Source organism: Aspergillus pseudotamarii (assembly GCF_009193445.1).
Source record: "Aspergillus pseudotamarii strain CBS 117625 unplaced genomic scaffold BDV38scaffold_48, whole genome shotgun sequence".
NCBI lineage: Eukaryota > Fungi > Ascomycota > Eurotiomycetes > Eurotiales > Aspergillaceae > Aspergillus > Aspergillus pseudotamarii.
Window position 1 is genome coordinate 202,075 of NW_022475062.1, and position 17,120 is coordinate 219,194.

At 47.1% G+C, this 17,120-nt stretch overlaps 3 protein-coding genes and 2 non-coding genes across 5 annotated transcripts; 3 read left to right on the forward strand and 2 right to left on the reverse strand.

The window, feature by feature from the left end:
• Positions 1–1,914: 1,914 nt before the first annotated feature.
• Positions 1,915–1,988, reverse strand: BDV38DRAFT_t177. Its single transcript has one exon. It is a non-coding gene; the product is annotated as a tRNA-Asn (tRNA).
• A 532-nt stretch (positions 1,989–2,520) lies between these two features.
• On the forward strand, positions 2,521–2,594 carry BDV38DRAFT_t175. The gene has a single exon. It is a non-coding gene; the product is annotated as a tRNA-Asn (tRNA).
• Positions 2,595–3,133: 539 nt separating this feature from the next.
• On the forward strand, positions 3,134–5,251 carry BDV38DRAFT_294956 (acyl--CoA ligase). The gene is made up of 3 exons (XM_032062617.1): positions 3,134–3,377; positions 3,468–4,103; positions 4,164–5,251. Exons 1-3 carry the CDS (start codon positions 3,278–3,280, stop codon positions 5,111–5,113), a joined length of 1,686 nt encoding a protein of 561 aa, XP_031911048.1. The 5' UTR covers positions 3,134–3,277; the 3' UTR covers positions 5,114–5,251.
• A 74-nt stretch (positions 5,252–5,325) lies between these two features.
• BDV38DRAFT_273190 (uncharacterized protein) lies at positions 5,326–6,245 on the reverse strand (the record flags this gene model as incomplete). The annotated part of the gene is made up of 2 exons (XM_032057636.1): positions 5,326–5,885; positions 5,996–6,245. The coding sequence occupies 2 exons, from the start codon at positions 6,243–6,245 to the stop codon at positions 5,326–5,328; spliced, it is 810 nt and encodes a 269-aa protein (XP_031911049.1).
• A 6,882-nt stretch (positions 6,246–13,127) lies between these two features.
• BDV38DRAFT_285370 (uncharacterized protein) lies at positions 13,128–16,649 on the forward strand (the record flags this gene model as incomplete). Its single annotated transcript, XM_032060475.1, has 1 exon — positions 13,128–16,649. One exon carries the CDS (start codon positions 13,128–13,130, stop codon positions 16,647–16,649), a length of 3,522 nt encoding a protein of 1,173 aa, XP_031911050.1.
• Between the last annotated feature and the right edge of the window lie 471 nt (positions 16,650–17,120).

A 17,120-nucleotide genomic window follows, 5' to 3' on the forward strand; every position in this document is an offset into this window, starting at 1 on the left:
CCGTATATCAGTGCCTTTGATATAAGTTACCAACCCGTATAAAGAAAGCTTACGCCGATCCATTTTTATAGTATCCCTCTGAGTTACGCGGGACTTTAGCATTCAGCCCAAATACTTATTCACTATTCTAGGGCGGCAGCTCTTTGAGATACTTATTCGCCCCTGTCCACCCTTTCCTCTCTTTCGTTTCTATTTTTCTGTCACCGTGCATATTTGGAGGCCCAACCGAAAGGCAGATCGTTACAACACCGGCAACGTCTGGGATTCTGATCCCACGATGTACTAACTGATCAGAAACAGGGGCACAATGGTCAAGGTCGCCCGACAAGCCAGCGAGGCTGGTTTCACTGTAAAAGTCCTTTTCAACTTGAAGATCTACCCTACATTTGATCCCCAGGAAGAATCTATCCGAAAAGTTCTAGCTAAGTACAGATAATTGTTTAAAGATCTAAACCCTAAATGCAATCAAGAATACTTGCAGGGAAACCGCAACAGTGTACATGGGAATAGAAGATATTCACAGAGGCAAGAAAGCATCTCGCCAGCTTGAGTATAATAATATTGGGAATCTCGGATTCACCAATTCCTTCGAAGGAGGAGACGAATGCGGCCGTTTAGCTGCTCCCACATTACCTGACGAAGATGCAGAGTTCGCTGTTAAGGTCTTATTAAATTAGGTCCCATCACTAGCGGAAAAGGGCATTCTCAGTTGATGTTCTATCTGTTAATGGCATGGTATCTGCTGTGATAGTATCGATTATATTTTAGTGAAAGTCTCTCTGGGCAAGTCAAGCGACATGATATCGGCAAGAACGGAGGTGGACAGCAAGACAAATATTGCCTACATGATCCATACAGCGTCAATGAAGATGGACTTGTTTGAAGCCCATTTCTTCAGGACTAGTTTCACTCAGACTTTATGACCGCTTCCCATATATTCTCCTACAAACACAGGCAGGCCAGTATGGATGCTATATGCGAAAAAGTTCAGCCAGCTGAACTAATTCCATCAAGGAAGAGGCTGATAATGTTCTCGATTGTTGGTCGATTTTTCGATGCCGGTGTGATGGTGATAGTTTCCAATCTTCCTGAAGACCAACCAGACTATACTATCCAACTGGATAGGACAGGAAATCCGGGGATGCAAACGAGTCCATACCACTGATAACACGTCGAGCGAAACGGGTAAATGAGTATTATCCAAATATCACTATATATGGTGAGCTACAGGATATGAAGGAGAGCAACATTCTTATAGCTTGTAAACTAATGATTCAGGCGAATAAAAACTCGCTACTGTTTGTTTTTCTACAGATTACAAATGAATTGGAGATACCTTTATACCGATTTACTCTGGTTCATTTCAAAAACCTACATTTTACGTCTAACTCCTATCTTTTCTAATCATTCTTGGGTATTAGATCTATGTAGAATCAAAAATTTCCCGTCCCGATTCTGGAATTAAATACGCAAGGGGTTAGAATCCTAGAGAATACGCAGAAGATCATCTACATGTTGTTACAGACTAGTAGAATACATATATCCCGGAGGTATACTTATAATGTAAGTAGATCTCTATTCGAGAAGAGCAGCATTGACTGTTGTTCCAAGCGTGTGCAAGAAGATGTCCAGTCCATGGAAACAACTTATTAACTTATTTAGTTCTCCTCGGGGCTACTATACGTCGCTCAGTCCACCTACATGAACGGCGCAGCTATCCAATGTTACTCGGGAAGAACCATCATTTCACTATCAATATTTCAGTCTATCTTGCTGCACCAGCAGAATTTACTACAAACTCATATCTACGGCATGTATATTGACAATGTCTGATCAACGAGTAGCAGGAAGGACCTAGAGTGAAGTACTGCGTGAGGCAAAAAGAAAAATTAGTTACAGAACTAAAAAGTTAACCGTCCAGGATGAGGATCGAACTCATAACCTCCTGATTAACAGTCAGACGCGCTAACCAATTGCGCCACCCAGACGAATTCTTGGGGAAGTGAGAGATTAAGTGTTATATAACTGACTTTTTGTGAGTGATCCTACAAATCAAGTTGTCCATCGACAAGGTAGGATCATGACCTACAGAGGAAATGGAGTAGGTAACCTTGCAATGATCTCCGCAAACGTTGGATAAAACAGAGGGACATAAACAAGTCATCTACACGCAATGGGATGGAACTCGGATTGAATGTGGCGTGAATAGTCGGGTTCGCCGTATTCTCATGAAACAGCATCTTGAGCTCGTGGATGCTCGGTTCAACTCTCGGCTATACAACGTTTTATCTCTGGCACATTAATATAACACAGCTCGGGGCTTCCCTTTAGGTCTCTTCCTATGCTAGTCTACAAACGGGCCTTACCGTGTTTCAGCACATTGGTTCTTGTACCTAGTATCCTTACCTAGTAGCGATAAATCTGCTCTATTAGGCTAGTTCATTGTTGGATTATGGCGCTTGAAGCTAGTATAAAGTCTTTGCTTGATATATTAAATAAAAAAACGCAAATTATAAGATCGTCTGGGTGGCGCAATTGGTTAGCGCGTCTGACTGTTAATCAGGAGGTTATGAGTTCGATCCTCATCCTGGACGGTTTCCTTTTTTGCTCTTACGCTAGAAGCATATAATTTTTTCTTTTGAATATTATTAATTGAACGTTAATGTCAATATTATCTGGAAGCTTGCTTGCTCCCAAGGAGTTCGGTCTAATTTTTGCATGCTGGATGCGTCCCAAGGTTCTCGCGCTGTCCGTTATGATACCATTTCCAGATGTTACGTCATCTCTGCGGCTTTAGCAGTTGTACTCTGTACGTGAGCTATATATATGTAAGAGGTACTAGTAGGAAGTAGAGTCAATTGTTCTACTAATACTTCAGCGGTACTACTAGTATGATATGATCACTCGCTGGACTAAACGCACTGTACTTTAGGCGGATCGTGCTCCTGTTTACTCGATGTAACCAATGGTCCTAAAACGGCGTTAAAGTTCAGTCGGATCTACATCCGAAGGTATGCGGACGGTTATTGCTTATCAATGTCCAAGCCGAGGGCCGAGTACGAGACATGTCCACTTGTTGGGACGGATTATTCACTCCTTGCTTCTTTATTATTTGTCTACTAGTACCGCTCTATGAACTTCCCTTCCTTCTTTCCATATACCTCCTCTTTCCAGCTCATTCGCCTTTCTCGCCAAGTCCCTAGCTTTGTGCAAGGCTACAAGCCATTCTCCTCATTTCCCCCCAGCACCTAACCCCAGATTTCCCCGCACCGTTACTATGCCGGTCTCCTCACAGTATCCGCCGGTTGACATTCCCAATGTCGACCTTTGGACATTTCTATTCGAACGCAAGGATAGGACCTTTCCAGATGACAACAGTATGACCGCCCATCTTTGGCCATTCTTGGCCGTCTCTTCGGCCAGCGCCTCATTTTATCCTGAATTCGGCAGCTAACGTGTCTTGCCAGTCATTTACCAGGATGCCGACACACAACGCTTCTACACCTACAAAACCCTGAAAGATGCAGCACTTGCATTTGGTCACGGATTGAAGGCCGTTTATGACTGGCGCAAAGGGGATGTTTTGGCGTTGTTCACTCCCAACAGCATTGACACTCCGGTGGTGATGTGGGGAGCTCATTGGGCTGGGGGCGTCGTATCCCCGGCAAACCCAGCCTATACGACCGAAGAGCTAGCATTCCAGCTGAAGAACTCGGGAGCGAAAGCTGTGATTACGCAGGTTCCCCAGCTATCGGTAGTAAGAGAGGCCGCCAAGAAAGCCAACATCCCCGAGGACCGCATCATCCTCATTGGAGACCAGCGCGACCCAGAAGCCAAGGTCAAACATTTTACGTCAATCCGAAACATTTCGGGGGCAACCAGATATCGGAAAACCAAGATCAATCCGGAAAAGGACCTGTCATTCCTGGTTTATTCTTCGGGTACCACTGGTGTGCCTAAGGGTGTCATGCTTTCCCATAGGAATATCGTCGCCAACTCTCTTCAGTTGGCTGCTGGAGAGGCTGGTCATTTGACTTGGAATGGTGGCGCTGACGGAAAAGGAGACCGGGTACTAGCGTTTCTGCCATTCTTCCATATTTATGGTAGGTTCAGCCGCTGACTGGATATATATATATATCTTCGAATACTAACCGAGTTACTAGGCTTGACCTGTCTCGTGCACCAGACATTATACCAAGGTTACAAGCTTGTGGTGATGGAGAGATTCGATATTGAAAAATGGTGTGCTCATGTGCAAAACTACCGCATTACGTTTAGCTACGTCGTGCCCCCGGTTGTTTTGTTGTTGAGCAAACACCCCATAGTCGATAAGTATGACCTCTCCAGTCTCCGCATGATGAACTCGGGTGCCGCCCCGCTCACGCACGAGCTTGTGGAAGCCGTGTATGCACGGATCAAATGTGGTATCAAACAAGGCTACGGTCTCAGCGAGACCAGCCCTACCACTCACACCCAACCATGGGAGGAATGGCGCACAAGCATCGGAGCTGTCGGCAAACTGTTGCCGAACATGGAGGCCAAATACATGACCATGCCTGAGGATGAATCGGAGCCGCGCGAGGTAGCAGCAGGCGAGGTAGGCGAGCTGTACATGAAGGGCCCCAACATCTTCCAAGGGTACCACAACAACCCAGCCGCAACCGCCGAATGTCTTACCGACGGATGGTTTCGCACCGGAGACGTAGGCTATCAAGACAAGAACGGAAATTTCTACATCACGGACCGTGTCAAGGAGCTCATTAAGTACAAGGGCTTTCAGGTGGCTCCAGCAGAGTTGGAAGGCATTCTTGTGGACCACGAGGCGATCGACGATGTCGCCGTTATCGGTATTGAAAGTGAGGCTCACGGCACTGAGGTACCGCTCGCCTTTGTTGTGCGGAGTGCGAAGAGCAACGCCTCGGGCGCCAGCGCACAACAAGAGGCAGCTAATATTATCAAATGGCTGGATGGCAAGGTCGCGTACCACAAGCGACTACGTGGCGGAGTACGGTTTGTGGACGCAATCCCCAAGAGCGTGAGCGGAAAGATTCTGCGCAGGGTTCTCAAGAAGCAAGCCAAGGAGGAGGCACGGGCACCCGTGGCCAAGCTGTAATCAGGATAGATCCAGTTGTGGTACGAGTGGTCATGATGTATATACCATTTCTTGCATACCTCGTATATAGTTAGCGACCAAGAAATTATTAGGCTAGCTGGGTATGAGCTGAAGCTCCGATGAAGAAAGTAGGCTATCTTGTCTTGTGTATATTGTCAATGATGGTATGGGTGGATATTGTCATCTATTAGGTAGCACTGTGCATGCCTCTTTCACGGGAAAAACCGCTTCACCATTGCATCCACGTCCTCCCCCTCAACGACATCCACCTTCTCCCTAACCACCCGTTCCACGGCGTCATCAATCGGCTCACCACCGTTGATCAAATCATACCAACCGTTTGTATCAGAACGAGCAAGCAGCCGATCCGCCACAATCGCCACATCCTCCCTGGTCACATTGCCTCGCCCCTCTGTCTTACCAAGCTGCACCTTTCCGGTGGCCGGCTCATCAGTCAGAGTACCTGGGCGCAGACAAATGGCCTGGAAGGGCGAGGACTGGCTCTGCTTACGCCGAGCGGCGAACGCAGTCAGGTACTCGTCCGCCTCCAGCTTAGCCTTCGCATACGCAGGAAGAACATTGTAGAATACGTTCTGAATAGCCCCCCAGCCCTCATCAGACATCCAGCTAGGCCGGATCCGCCGACTACCAAGCCAGGAGACGAGGAGGAACTTGGTCACACGGGGTGAAGCAAACGAGGCGGAGATGAAGTGTTTGGCGGCGCGTTCGTCAATGGCAAACGTCCGTTCGGGGCCACCTTTACCGCCGGCGCCTTTTGTTTGCACATTAGCCTCGGAACTGGTAAGTGATACACTACAGCATAATTTATCGATGACATTGGGAGCACACTAAGCGGGGTAGGTTTGAATATCTTTCGCATACCGGCTGACCATACTACATAATCTGGAGACACAGTATCGATGACCTTCTTTGCGTCTTCGTCACTCTTGATATCGTCCAGACTGGAAATGAGGACGTTCAGTTTGCCCTTTGTGCCTTTGCCTCGCGCAAGAATCTCATTCTCATGTTCTGGATTGCGGATCACGCTGGTAACATTCCAGCCACGGTTGAGAAGAAGTGGGGTTAAATGGAGGGCAACTTTGCCGTGGCCGCCGAGGAGAAGGACTTGCATTGTGAACTTTGTTCGTATTTCCTGTCGTTTCGTACAATATCTTCAAGCAATACAATATCAAGATGATATCGTGAGGTGTTTATTGTTGGTGAGGGGCAGCACCACTTCGATGCCTCAGGCTATTTATCGTAGATGCATTAATAAGGATGTCGTCATTACAAGATGAATGCCTCAGGTATCGAGGACGCAATGTCTCAGTTCTCAAGGGATAAAAATCATAATGGATGGTCAATATTGATTGATCTCCTGATGTCCCCCCGTACATTTGTCTGTGTCTCCCCGCGTCAATTCAGGTGAAACTTATTGCTTCCTATCCCTTGACGATTCCATCTTTCTTCACTATTACCCAAGTATCAGAGTTCGACTCCGGAGCATTTTCCCAATAGTTCATCACCCTTTCCTCTGAGTTTAACTTTTCGAATTCAAACAAAAGCCTTGTTATTGTTAAACCTTGCAAAAAATACAGCACAGAAAAAAAAAATTTAAAAAAAAAAAAATTAAGGCAACTAAAAAGCCCTCACGCAGTCAAAGAAAGGGTAAAATCAAAATCAAAATCAAAATAGAAAAATAAAATGAATTCTCAACTTTACAGTCAGGTTTAATTATTGATCTCTCGTATCCCACAACCACCTAACCTGAAACACCGAGCTTCGGTTATTGACCGGGGAAAACAGGACCGCACATCCAAAGTTTGATCTCACCAGTCGAATATTGATCTGATTCTTCGAACTGAGTGGGGGATAAAAAGTCCCCATCGCGCATTTTTATTATGGGCGGGGAAAAGGAAAAAAATTGGAAAGAGTTCTAGACTTCTTACTTTTCTTAATTTTTCATTGCATTGCTCATTAAACTTTGTAAGAAAGTAGTCCACTCCGTTGGTCTTGGGAAGCAAAATAGATTAAAATGTGATTTCTGGAAACTTGTCGACTCTGAGCGAATGTCAGCAAAATGTCACTGGTTATTTTTATGTTTTTCTGATTTAATTAATCGAAGGTTTGAAGGATGGTGATATGGACCCCCTCCCCCTCTTCTCCGATCTTGAGTCTCTATCTGGATATCCTACGATTCTTCCGTCTCAATCTTGGTGCTTTCTTTTCGTGTTAGCCTATTGTTAGGTTGCCTTTAATCGGGGTTGTGGCTGACCTGAGTTATGGAGTACAGTAAAGCGGTTTTTGAACAATTGTCCTGGATTCGGTGCTAGTCACTACTTGGTATTGTATGTATGTATGTATTGAAGGAGGTAATACAGGCACCAGTTTTAGGGCTACCCAGTGGTTTTCATGGGGGCTGCCTTGACCCCTTCGAGTCTAGTCAGGGGCATCCACCATAGAAATTTGGTCCACGAAAGGGATGGCGGGTTTTAGTGTGTTTTTGGGGGATTGTATTGGCTGAGGTTCATTGAAGAGGTTGAAGCTAACTAGTATCTACTGGTGTGCCATATATCGGCACATTAGGTACTCCGTACTTCGAGAACTTTGGAATACCCACCAACTTTTTAAACTCTTCGTACGGTGTGTAATAACTACCGGGACTAAGGGACCAGGATCTATCCACCTGGTGCAGCAAGAAGCTGTATTTTATCGAGGCGGTATCTACTCCGTATGTATAAGCTAAATTTCTTAAGCAGCGTGTTCCACATAATCGGATGGGGGGATGCAACCCCTCACGGAATCACCGCTACTGTGCTGTATTGCACTAAAAATGTAGGTACGGTGGTATATAGCCTCACGGCCTTCACCGTCTGTTTCATCGGCACGTTCTTGAGGGTGGCCCCGCGGTGGTGAGGCTTGGTTTGTTCATGATCTAAAGACTAAAGGATTACTGAAGAGGCGGTAAGCTTGGGATAGGGCCAAGAGAACAAAACTAGAACTGTTAGGTGCTCCGTCACAGCCCGAGACTACCCATGACAGGCGGACTACTAAGATTTAGTCAGTATGCGTAGTTTGATTAGGAGCATGTCTTTCTAAATATATCGCTATCATGACTGGTTCAGCAATTCGTGTTGCTCAGAGATTAATCTTGCGAGGTTGTCACTCACATCGTACATACATCTGTTTGCTTACGGTTACTTGCTTCCCCTCTTTTCAAGACAATGGCTTTTTCAAGGATACATGACGCTCGTGCAGCAAGCTCCACCATGATCTTTGACAGTTCCGTCCCGAGCCACAGGAAAGACGCGATATGCATAAACATTACCATGGGTGCCGGGTGAAGCAGGATGAAACGAGACCTGGCTCTGATCTTCTGTACCTCGGGTAGGAGGATACTATATCCATATGCATGACCCGATACAAACCCCCCAACCGAATGCCTATATCCCGAGCACGTGAGACATCAATGGCACCATCATAAGTCGATCATGTTAAGTGTTTATTTATTTGTGTTGTTTTGACATCGGTCCGACCCATGTAAATCTCTCATATCGCCATCTACCAGACGCCTATTATCCCGGTAGGGCTCGGAAATCGATACCCGTCTCGCTACACAGACAGGGATGGGTTGCATCCGCTGTTACATCCAGCCACCGAAAACAATTCGGAAAGTGTTCCTTGACTGCTGCGGTGTTGACAAGCCTCAGCCAAGAATGGTTGGAATAGACGTGCCAGTCCAATGGAATGCACATGTGTTTTGCTGCGAAGGGGGCGGGGAATGGCATGACAGAACTTGATGCGGTCGGTTTGAGGGGTACGTACAGAGAACAACATGCATATCCTCCTGTCAGATGGACATTATGTTATGCTTAGTAGCTTTGACTTTGGGAACCACTGTGTACGGCCATGGTGGGTGACCTTGCCTAATCTTGCATAATCTTCCTAAGTTCTGAGTGGAGACATTTGAAATTACTATCGAGCCTAGTTTTCATGTAGATATTGGTGATAGGTTTTATGAAGTACTACGGGAGTAGTGCCTGGAGAATGAGGTTGATAGGAGGCAGAAAAAAATTGAGAAAGTATGTTGTGTTTCGTCTTTCAGGACAGTTTGATCGAGCTTAGCTTGTATGGGCGGATGGTCATTCTTGTCATACTCGGCATGTTTCGCAGTGTCACAGGCACAACTGTGGGCTAGAGAAGAGCCCCCAAGGCGAGATAGATTAATCGCGTATATAAATAGAGAGGCTCATAGATCTGCTGTATTATGCTTATCCGGCTGGGTATATCGTTTTCCAGATAGATTAGCTCTGCGTATGAAAGCTGACGAAACATCCCGGGAAAAGGAAAAAAAAAAAAGCAAAGAAGCAATGAGACACGCATTGACCAATAATATATGACAATAGTAGAGAGTTGATTGAAGCTGTATAAAATATGTACTATTAGGTGGGTAGAGTGAAACCGGATCCATGACTTCAAATGCCAGCCAGTGCGCGATTAAGCTAATCGTCTTAGCTGCATGTTGATTCTGCAACCATCATTTCATCGCCCACAAATCACCCCTCAGATAAGCGGAGGGGCCATATTGTCGAGGTAGTACGATTCAGTTCAGGAATGACACCTAATGAGGTTTCCTGGATCTCTGTTGGTCGGTGCTATAATAGCTGAAATGGGTGTCTGTCCGACTTTGAACTGGTAGGACAGAAAACTTAAGGGTTGAGTTCATCACGGCTAATTCTCTTTTAGGTAATCTCAACGGCTGCCAGTCAGTCAACTACTCTGTATTCTAGCAGAGTGACTGTTGTGACTGTTTCCTGTCACTACTACTAGTGCGTAAAGTCCACTGGTACTAGTCAAGGCTTGGTTAGTGAAGAAAAGCCTCTTCCTGCCAACGATTACTCCGTAATATCCCTCTTGCCCCGGCCCACCGGTAAGTACGGGTCAAATCTCCATATTTTATCTTTTATTTTTTTATTTTTTTTTTTTTTATTTTCCCGTTTCAAATTTTCTTTTTTCTTTCTCTCTTTTGGTTCTTTGCTTTTTCGCTGACTCAGTCTTTCTTGGCTCTCTAATACTTTCCAATCCTTTCTTGCTGATGTGGCTTGTCGATGACCCTAGGGCTGTTACTGTAATAAGGTACACTGGTTGGTTTCGTGGAGTCTGGTGGGTGTCACGACTCGATTTGGAAATTTGCCGTCTTCAAGGGCTTTTAGATAAAAAGCCCTTCCATGGCTGTAGGCGACTTGGCTTGTAGAATCGGGACGTTATTGATTTCCCCATACACCAGCGATCCTTCCTATATCTGGTTTGGAATTTACGAGAAAGAGCCAACGCACAACAACAATATCTTTCAGCTTGAGGAGTCATTGTCGTGAACCTCGAACCAGATCGAATCCGATATAGTATGGATAGTACTTCATACACGCCCCGAGCTTCCCGGCCCTTAGTAGCCTTTAATTGCTCACATAATCTCGTGTCGCCCAGGATCGTAAGCCGGAGATTAACACCGGGTATTTCTGTAGGTATTGCGCTTACACGCTATCAAAACAAAGAAGGTGCTCCGATATACTCTGACTATCCAACTAAGTTCCCGCTTCCAATGTACCCCATACTTGGAAGTAAAATGATAAAAAATAAAATAAAAAGGTCGAATGCATATGTCAAGATGACGTCTTCCATTACCTACACAAAACTTGATTGCAAGTACAATGAGGCTTGCAAGATTCATTTAGCGATGGAGAAAGAGAAAGAACCCATGCATTAGCCAGGCTTCGATCCTAAGATTAATCAAGTAATGATGAGACACGGCAATGAGATGATCGTCCCCGCTCGTCCAAATTTCCGGAACTCATTTAGCGCTAGGAGCGTATCATCAAAGCGACAGGTCATAATTATTGAAACCATTGATGAATTATCTCGCTAGAACTCAGCTGATCGACTCAGTCTATCCGTTGCACCTCCTTTCTTCCCATGTAGGACTCTCGAACGTACTCCCTTCAAGGGATTGTATATCGATAATTGATCGACCGCAAGCGAGCACCCCTCCTTCCTTTGACCACTCTCCGCCTTGGGCAGGCCCTATACCAACCGATTCCATGGTCCTGTGAACGCCAACGGCATCTTGTGGCTCAGACCTTAGCCCAGATCGATCCACATCCCGTGATACGAGAGATCGAACGACCTACACTAACAGATGGAAGACACGAGCATTGTAATTCGCTTGAATTCGAGCATAAGTCTAATGACCAGGAAGGAAGGAAAGTCACAACAAAGGAGCAACTTAAGATAGGTACTTACTTAAGACTCCTACGGCGTGACTGCACAGGAGTAAGTATATGTCAAACCAGGGCTTGTCCTAGGCTTGTGTCGCCAGGACTCCCTTCATAACCATACCGAGCTACTACTAGTTGTCGTACTACTACTACAGTATGGTACCCGAAATGATCCTGGTACCTGCTGCTGGATCCGATTCGTGGTTCGCCAGTGGGGCCTGCAAGGGGCATTGGGTCCGAGGTACCGTACGGTAACCGAACGACAACCATGGTTTCTATGACAGCTTATTATTTCTCGGTTTTATTTTTTACCCTGACTAGTATACTCGAGAGGGGTTAAAGAGAAATCCTCACCATCTTCTGAATATCGACGTATCGAAGGTGGCAATGCCATCAGTTCTCGATTGTTCCCTTTCTTTTTTCTTCATTGGTGTATGGATTTCTCGCTAAACAATCATTGGAAACCGGGCAGGATCCTCCCGACCATTAATAGTGGCATTTAATAAAATATCATCAGAATTAAAAGTGTCGATCGTCTTTCAAGAGTTTATTGGCGGCCCCATTGGATCCAATAATTCGAACCACTTCGTTCGCTCTGGACTGTTCCTCCGAGTAAGTAGTAGGTAAGTTAAGTAAGTACTATACGGAGTAAGTTACTAGTTAGGAACACTCCACAGGGACTGGTCTAAGGCACCAATTCCCGACTCAGCTGTCCTCCGTACAGCTCATGTCCTTGTCCCGATGTAAGAAAAAAAAAATATTATAATAAAAAAAAAAAAAAAAAAAAAAAAAAAAAAAAAAAAAAAAAAAAAAAAAAACCAAAATCGAAAACCAAAATTAATAATAAAAAAAAAGAATAGAGACTCATTCCCCCGACGATCAAATCCAGATCCCTTCCTTTTCATCCATCCATTCATTAGCTTTATTTTTCTTTCCTCTCGCGTCGCCTTTTTACTTCCTCTGTTTCGAGGCCACATCGTCCTTCGTTTTCCACCGTTGGTCCCTCTGGATTGTTCAACATTCTGCTTAACACCTTAGTTGGTGGTTCCGCTCTCTACATACCCAGCCATTCATTCTCAACGACGGCAAGCATTCGTTCTTCGGACGTCAACTCAAATCTATTTTGGCATTCCGCGCCAGCTCGTCTATACTACAGCCACATTCTACCATTTCATGCAGACGCTTGGTGTCTCCAACCCGACTGATATTATCTGATATCTTAAGGCCAGCCTCTCGCACTCTTGATCAATTCCTTGTCAACTCTGCAAGTCACGCCCACTATTGGCATTTCATCGTCGAACCACGCCGCGGTTCCTTGGCGCTCTGCGGAGCAGCTTCGTCACTCTAGGGGATGAGCCCATGACTCGAACGTTTTGATACTCTCACTCGTTCTATCCGGCGGATTGATCTACATTATAAAGCCGCTCGTTTATCGCTTGCCGTTTATGAACCTTCGGACTACTCGTGTTTCGGCCTTTATCAGTAAGTCGCCGAATCTGATTGATCGATTCATGCAGCCCTCTTGGGGCGACGGCCTATAGTTGCTAGTGACATATGATTCTGACTCGTAAGATTGACCTAGTAGCAGCAGAATACATGCACCGATCTGATCTGTAACCCCTTTACGTGGCAATCCCCCAAGAACCATCGATACGACATTTGGTCGACCATCTATGCAACTGCCCATCCCATCAGCTTCGAATTGCCCTTAGTTTCGCATTGTCCCCTTAATAAACATCGCCATGAATCGATTCCGCAAGACCAAGAAGGAGAAGACGAAGGAGGATGTGGAAGCTATCGAAAACACCCACAACTTACTCACCTCTAAGTTGTCCAAACGAAGCAAGAAGGATGAGCCCGAGGAGAAGCCCGAACTCGACCTATCGAATGCCTTACCATCGAACGATGACTTCCGCACGAGCTTACTCATGCCAAAATTATCGGCGCGGTTTAGCATGTTGAGGGAACAAGACGACCCGGCCTCAATTATCGGCAAGGCATGTGACGATAGTGTCTTGTTTCCTAAGCGCGCCTCCCGATTGAATCTCTTCGGCCACAACCCAAACCTGCTCACAGATATCGATGAGGTATCGACAGATGGTAGTCGGCCGTCTTTTAACCTTGGTCGTGACTCATTCGCCTCGGCGGGCGATGGTTATGGTACCGACGACGACCGCTCACAGAAAGAGAGCATTATGAGTAGAGCTCGCCGAGCCGAAGGAAACAACCTGTTTGGCGGGCGCCAAAAAGTCTACAAGATTCCCGCCAAGGCATCGTCAACTGCATCCGTCGCGACGGATGCGGGACAAATGGGAGGCCGAGCGATCTATGACCATGATTTGTCCTTGTCCGCTTTCCAACGGCTGAGGCTGAGAGAGAAGGAAGAACGTGCTGCAGCCGAGGAATTCCACCAAGATACTTCTGCTGCGGAGTCAGAAGACGCTCTGTCTAGCATTTCCGCTAAGAGAACCACGTTTTCCTCAACCGCCTCGGGCCCAACTGCCAATGGCCGTACGTCAACAGCAGCTAGTTCCATCGACGAGCAGTCATTCGCAGGCTCGCCGTCCCAGGAGAGTCCAGCGCCATTCTCCAAACCATCCGTACCTGCGATGGCTCCAGAGCGCGGCTCTGTCAAATCACGGCGTCTATACGGCCAGGGCCTGGCACAATCTGTCCAAAACCAGCAAAATTCTACACTACATCGGTTGGAGAGCCTTAGCCGTCAACGAGCAGGAACTCCGGACATGCCTCGCCTCAACCGGAGCTACTCTAGAAGCGCCACTAGCCTGCGCGATAGGATACAAAGGCTTCCGCTAGCTGAGCCGGCAATTACCACACGTCGCCCTACTAGTCCGGCACCGCCGTCAAGATCGCCTACGCAGCAACTTGGCGAAATCAATGTCAAACAACCCAGGCCCCAAGAAGCTCCCCAGGGTGGGCTCCCTCCACTAAGCCCTCCAGCTAGCGAACGTGAGGAAGGTGCCCCATTGATGGCTGCTCTCCAGCCGGAAGACCACGGCAAAGCTACAGCCTTGGGACTGTTCAACAAGCCTAGAACCCCGTACGATGAGAGCCAGTTTAGTCAACGTCAGCTTCAGATGCACGAGGGACGGAGCACGCCGCCATTGTCGCGGCCTCCACCTCCTGGACGGGCTATTTCCCATGAAAATACTGGACGTCCTAGAGGTCTCTCAAACACAAGCTACCGGCCACGAGCTGGTTCTGCGACCTCACACTATAGCGAAGCCCAACGCCCAGGTAGTCGATCCGCTGCCCCAAGTGTCTATGAATCTCCTCGCCGAAACATCAACGGTACTTTCTTCGCCAACATGAGCCCTAGTGATTCTGAAGATGAAGAGGCCGAGGCTGTGCTTGAGTTGGCCAATGGAGTAATAGCAGACGACTTTGTGCATCCAGCACTTCGGTCCGAAACACCACAAAAGCCATTTACAACCACAGGTGAAGGAACACAAGCAGAACAAAACCCCTTGCCTGAAGTGCGGTTTTCGGACTTGGGAGATTTGAAACCCATAGCCGAAAACGATACTACTGAAAGGTCAGCCAATGACGGGAATGCCGTTCCTGAGAAGCCCGATTCTCCCACCTTGGGACCATCAGGTTTGGGCCTGAGTGGCTTAGTTCGTACCCACTTGCGGCACGACAGTGACAAATCGTCCATCTTCCCACCGCCCTCACCTGGTCTACCACCAAAGCTGATAGATGACGAGAAGGACAAAGAAACTCTTATGAAGGAGTCGGACACAGATGATTCTGTTTCACAGGAGCATGAAATACCCCGAAGAAATGTCGACCCGTCGGAGCTTCTCAACGGCTCTTCCTGGCAAGGCGAGCTAGTGGCAAGACACAGGCGTCAAGCAAGCACCGACACACAAAGAGAACGCGAAGAGTTCGAGAACGAACTGGCGGAAAGACGGAGAAAGGTGCAGGAGAAGTTAAAGGGCATGGCCGAGTATGAAAGCAGACCAGCTAGCCCTGTATCGGGCCGCCAGACCCCTGATTATACTCAAGTCAAGCCTGGAAATGCATTTTCCCTGCTAAAGAGTAAGTCTGGAAAGCACAACTTGTTCGGTAGACAAGAACAAAGAAATCCGAAGATGCTCGGCCTAGGCAACGCTTCTACTCCAGCGTTGGCATCAGATGACCAATGGCGCGAGGATGAAGAACGGCCGTCGTTCAGCTTTGGAAAGCACTCCAACTCAAGCTCTCCCCATGTTTCCTCAGAGCGTTCCATACGGTCTCGCATGTTTGGCCGCAGCAGCCAAGAAGACTCCCGCGAGTCGAGCCGCAGCCGTGGAGCATCACCGCATTCAAGTTTTAGGTCCAGGCGGGATCGCTCGACCTCCGACGCTTCTGGCCGCTCTAAGAGTCGCACTCGCCGGGAGAGAGATGATCTTGGAACTTTAGAGGAGTCTGATCCGTATGAACAGTCCGCATTCCAAGACCTTGATCAGCGCGGCCTGACATCTGTTGCTTCATCCGCCCGCCCATCTGTGGAGGTCAATGATGCATTTATGTACGATCGGTGCTCATCTGCTGCATCTGGAAGGTATCGCAGCGGCAGTCGATCTGGAACACCAAGCTTTGTTGAACGACCACTCCATCCGGCTGCGCTTAACCCACAGATGATCAGTGCCCCGCCGCGACCTTCACCTATCGCCCCTTACTCTGCTAATGCTACTCCGCCGTTGTACGACATCTCTCCTGATCCGTCTTCTAGCTCGGCATCTACTTCGACAACCAGCCTCCCTCAGCGAGCTCCCGGGCATAACGGTGGCCTTCAGAAGCGCCCCGTGGATAAATACCAGATCTCTGAGCCCACTTTCGTGTCCACCACCTCGAACGTTCCAACTGTCGGTCTCCCACCTGGAGCGAGCTTGACCAATGGCATGACAACACCTCCAGTTCCTCCTATGAACCCACGCCGCCGCCGCCAAACCACCACCCAAACCATCCTTGGTGCGATTAGAGGCGATAAGTACGAATCACAATACGCTCCATCTCAGTACGCCCCATCGATAGCCCCATCGACGGCCCCATCGACAGCCAATAGTGTTGTGGAAGAATATAGCACCTTCTCCGACGAGGGTGAAAGACGACCTAGGACCCGAAGCAGGCTGCGCAAAACTTCCAGCGAAGGAGGAGATCTGAATGCCAAAGCGAGACATCAGCTTATGACTGGCCCTCCACCAGCTATGCCAGCCTATCCACCACCTCAAGCCCCCATGGAGGGGGGCATGTTTTAAATAATAGTCGCATAGCGGCTAAACTATCTCTCTATCTCTATCTCTCTCTTTCTCTCTTACTACTTTCCTACTTTTCTTCTCAGATTACCTTCCACTCCCACTGGGTTACATGGATTACTCGACTTTTCCGATCATTCTCTCTTTGCATTTTATGTCAACTTTAGATACCTTCTTTTGATTACCATTTTTGCTCATGATGATATACCAACTGCGTTATGTTGAGCGGACAGGACTGTCTTTCATTTGACTTTGATATCTGAGCCTTATTCTTTCTTTCTACCATAGCATTTCCTTATCTTCTATGCATCATTACAAAATATCTAGATAGGTCAATAAAAGCTGATCTAAATGTACAATACCTTCTATCCGTAGATATAGGACTAGCCAGTTTAGTTATCCTTATTTGTGTGAAATTCACTTGTGAAGACTACCGCAGCTTTGAAGATTATTATTCTAAGTTCAAATATTGAG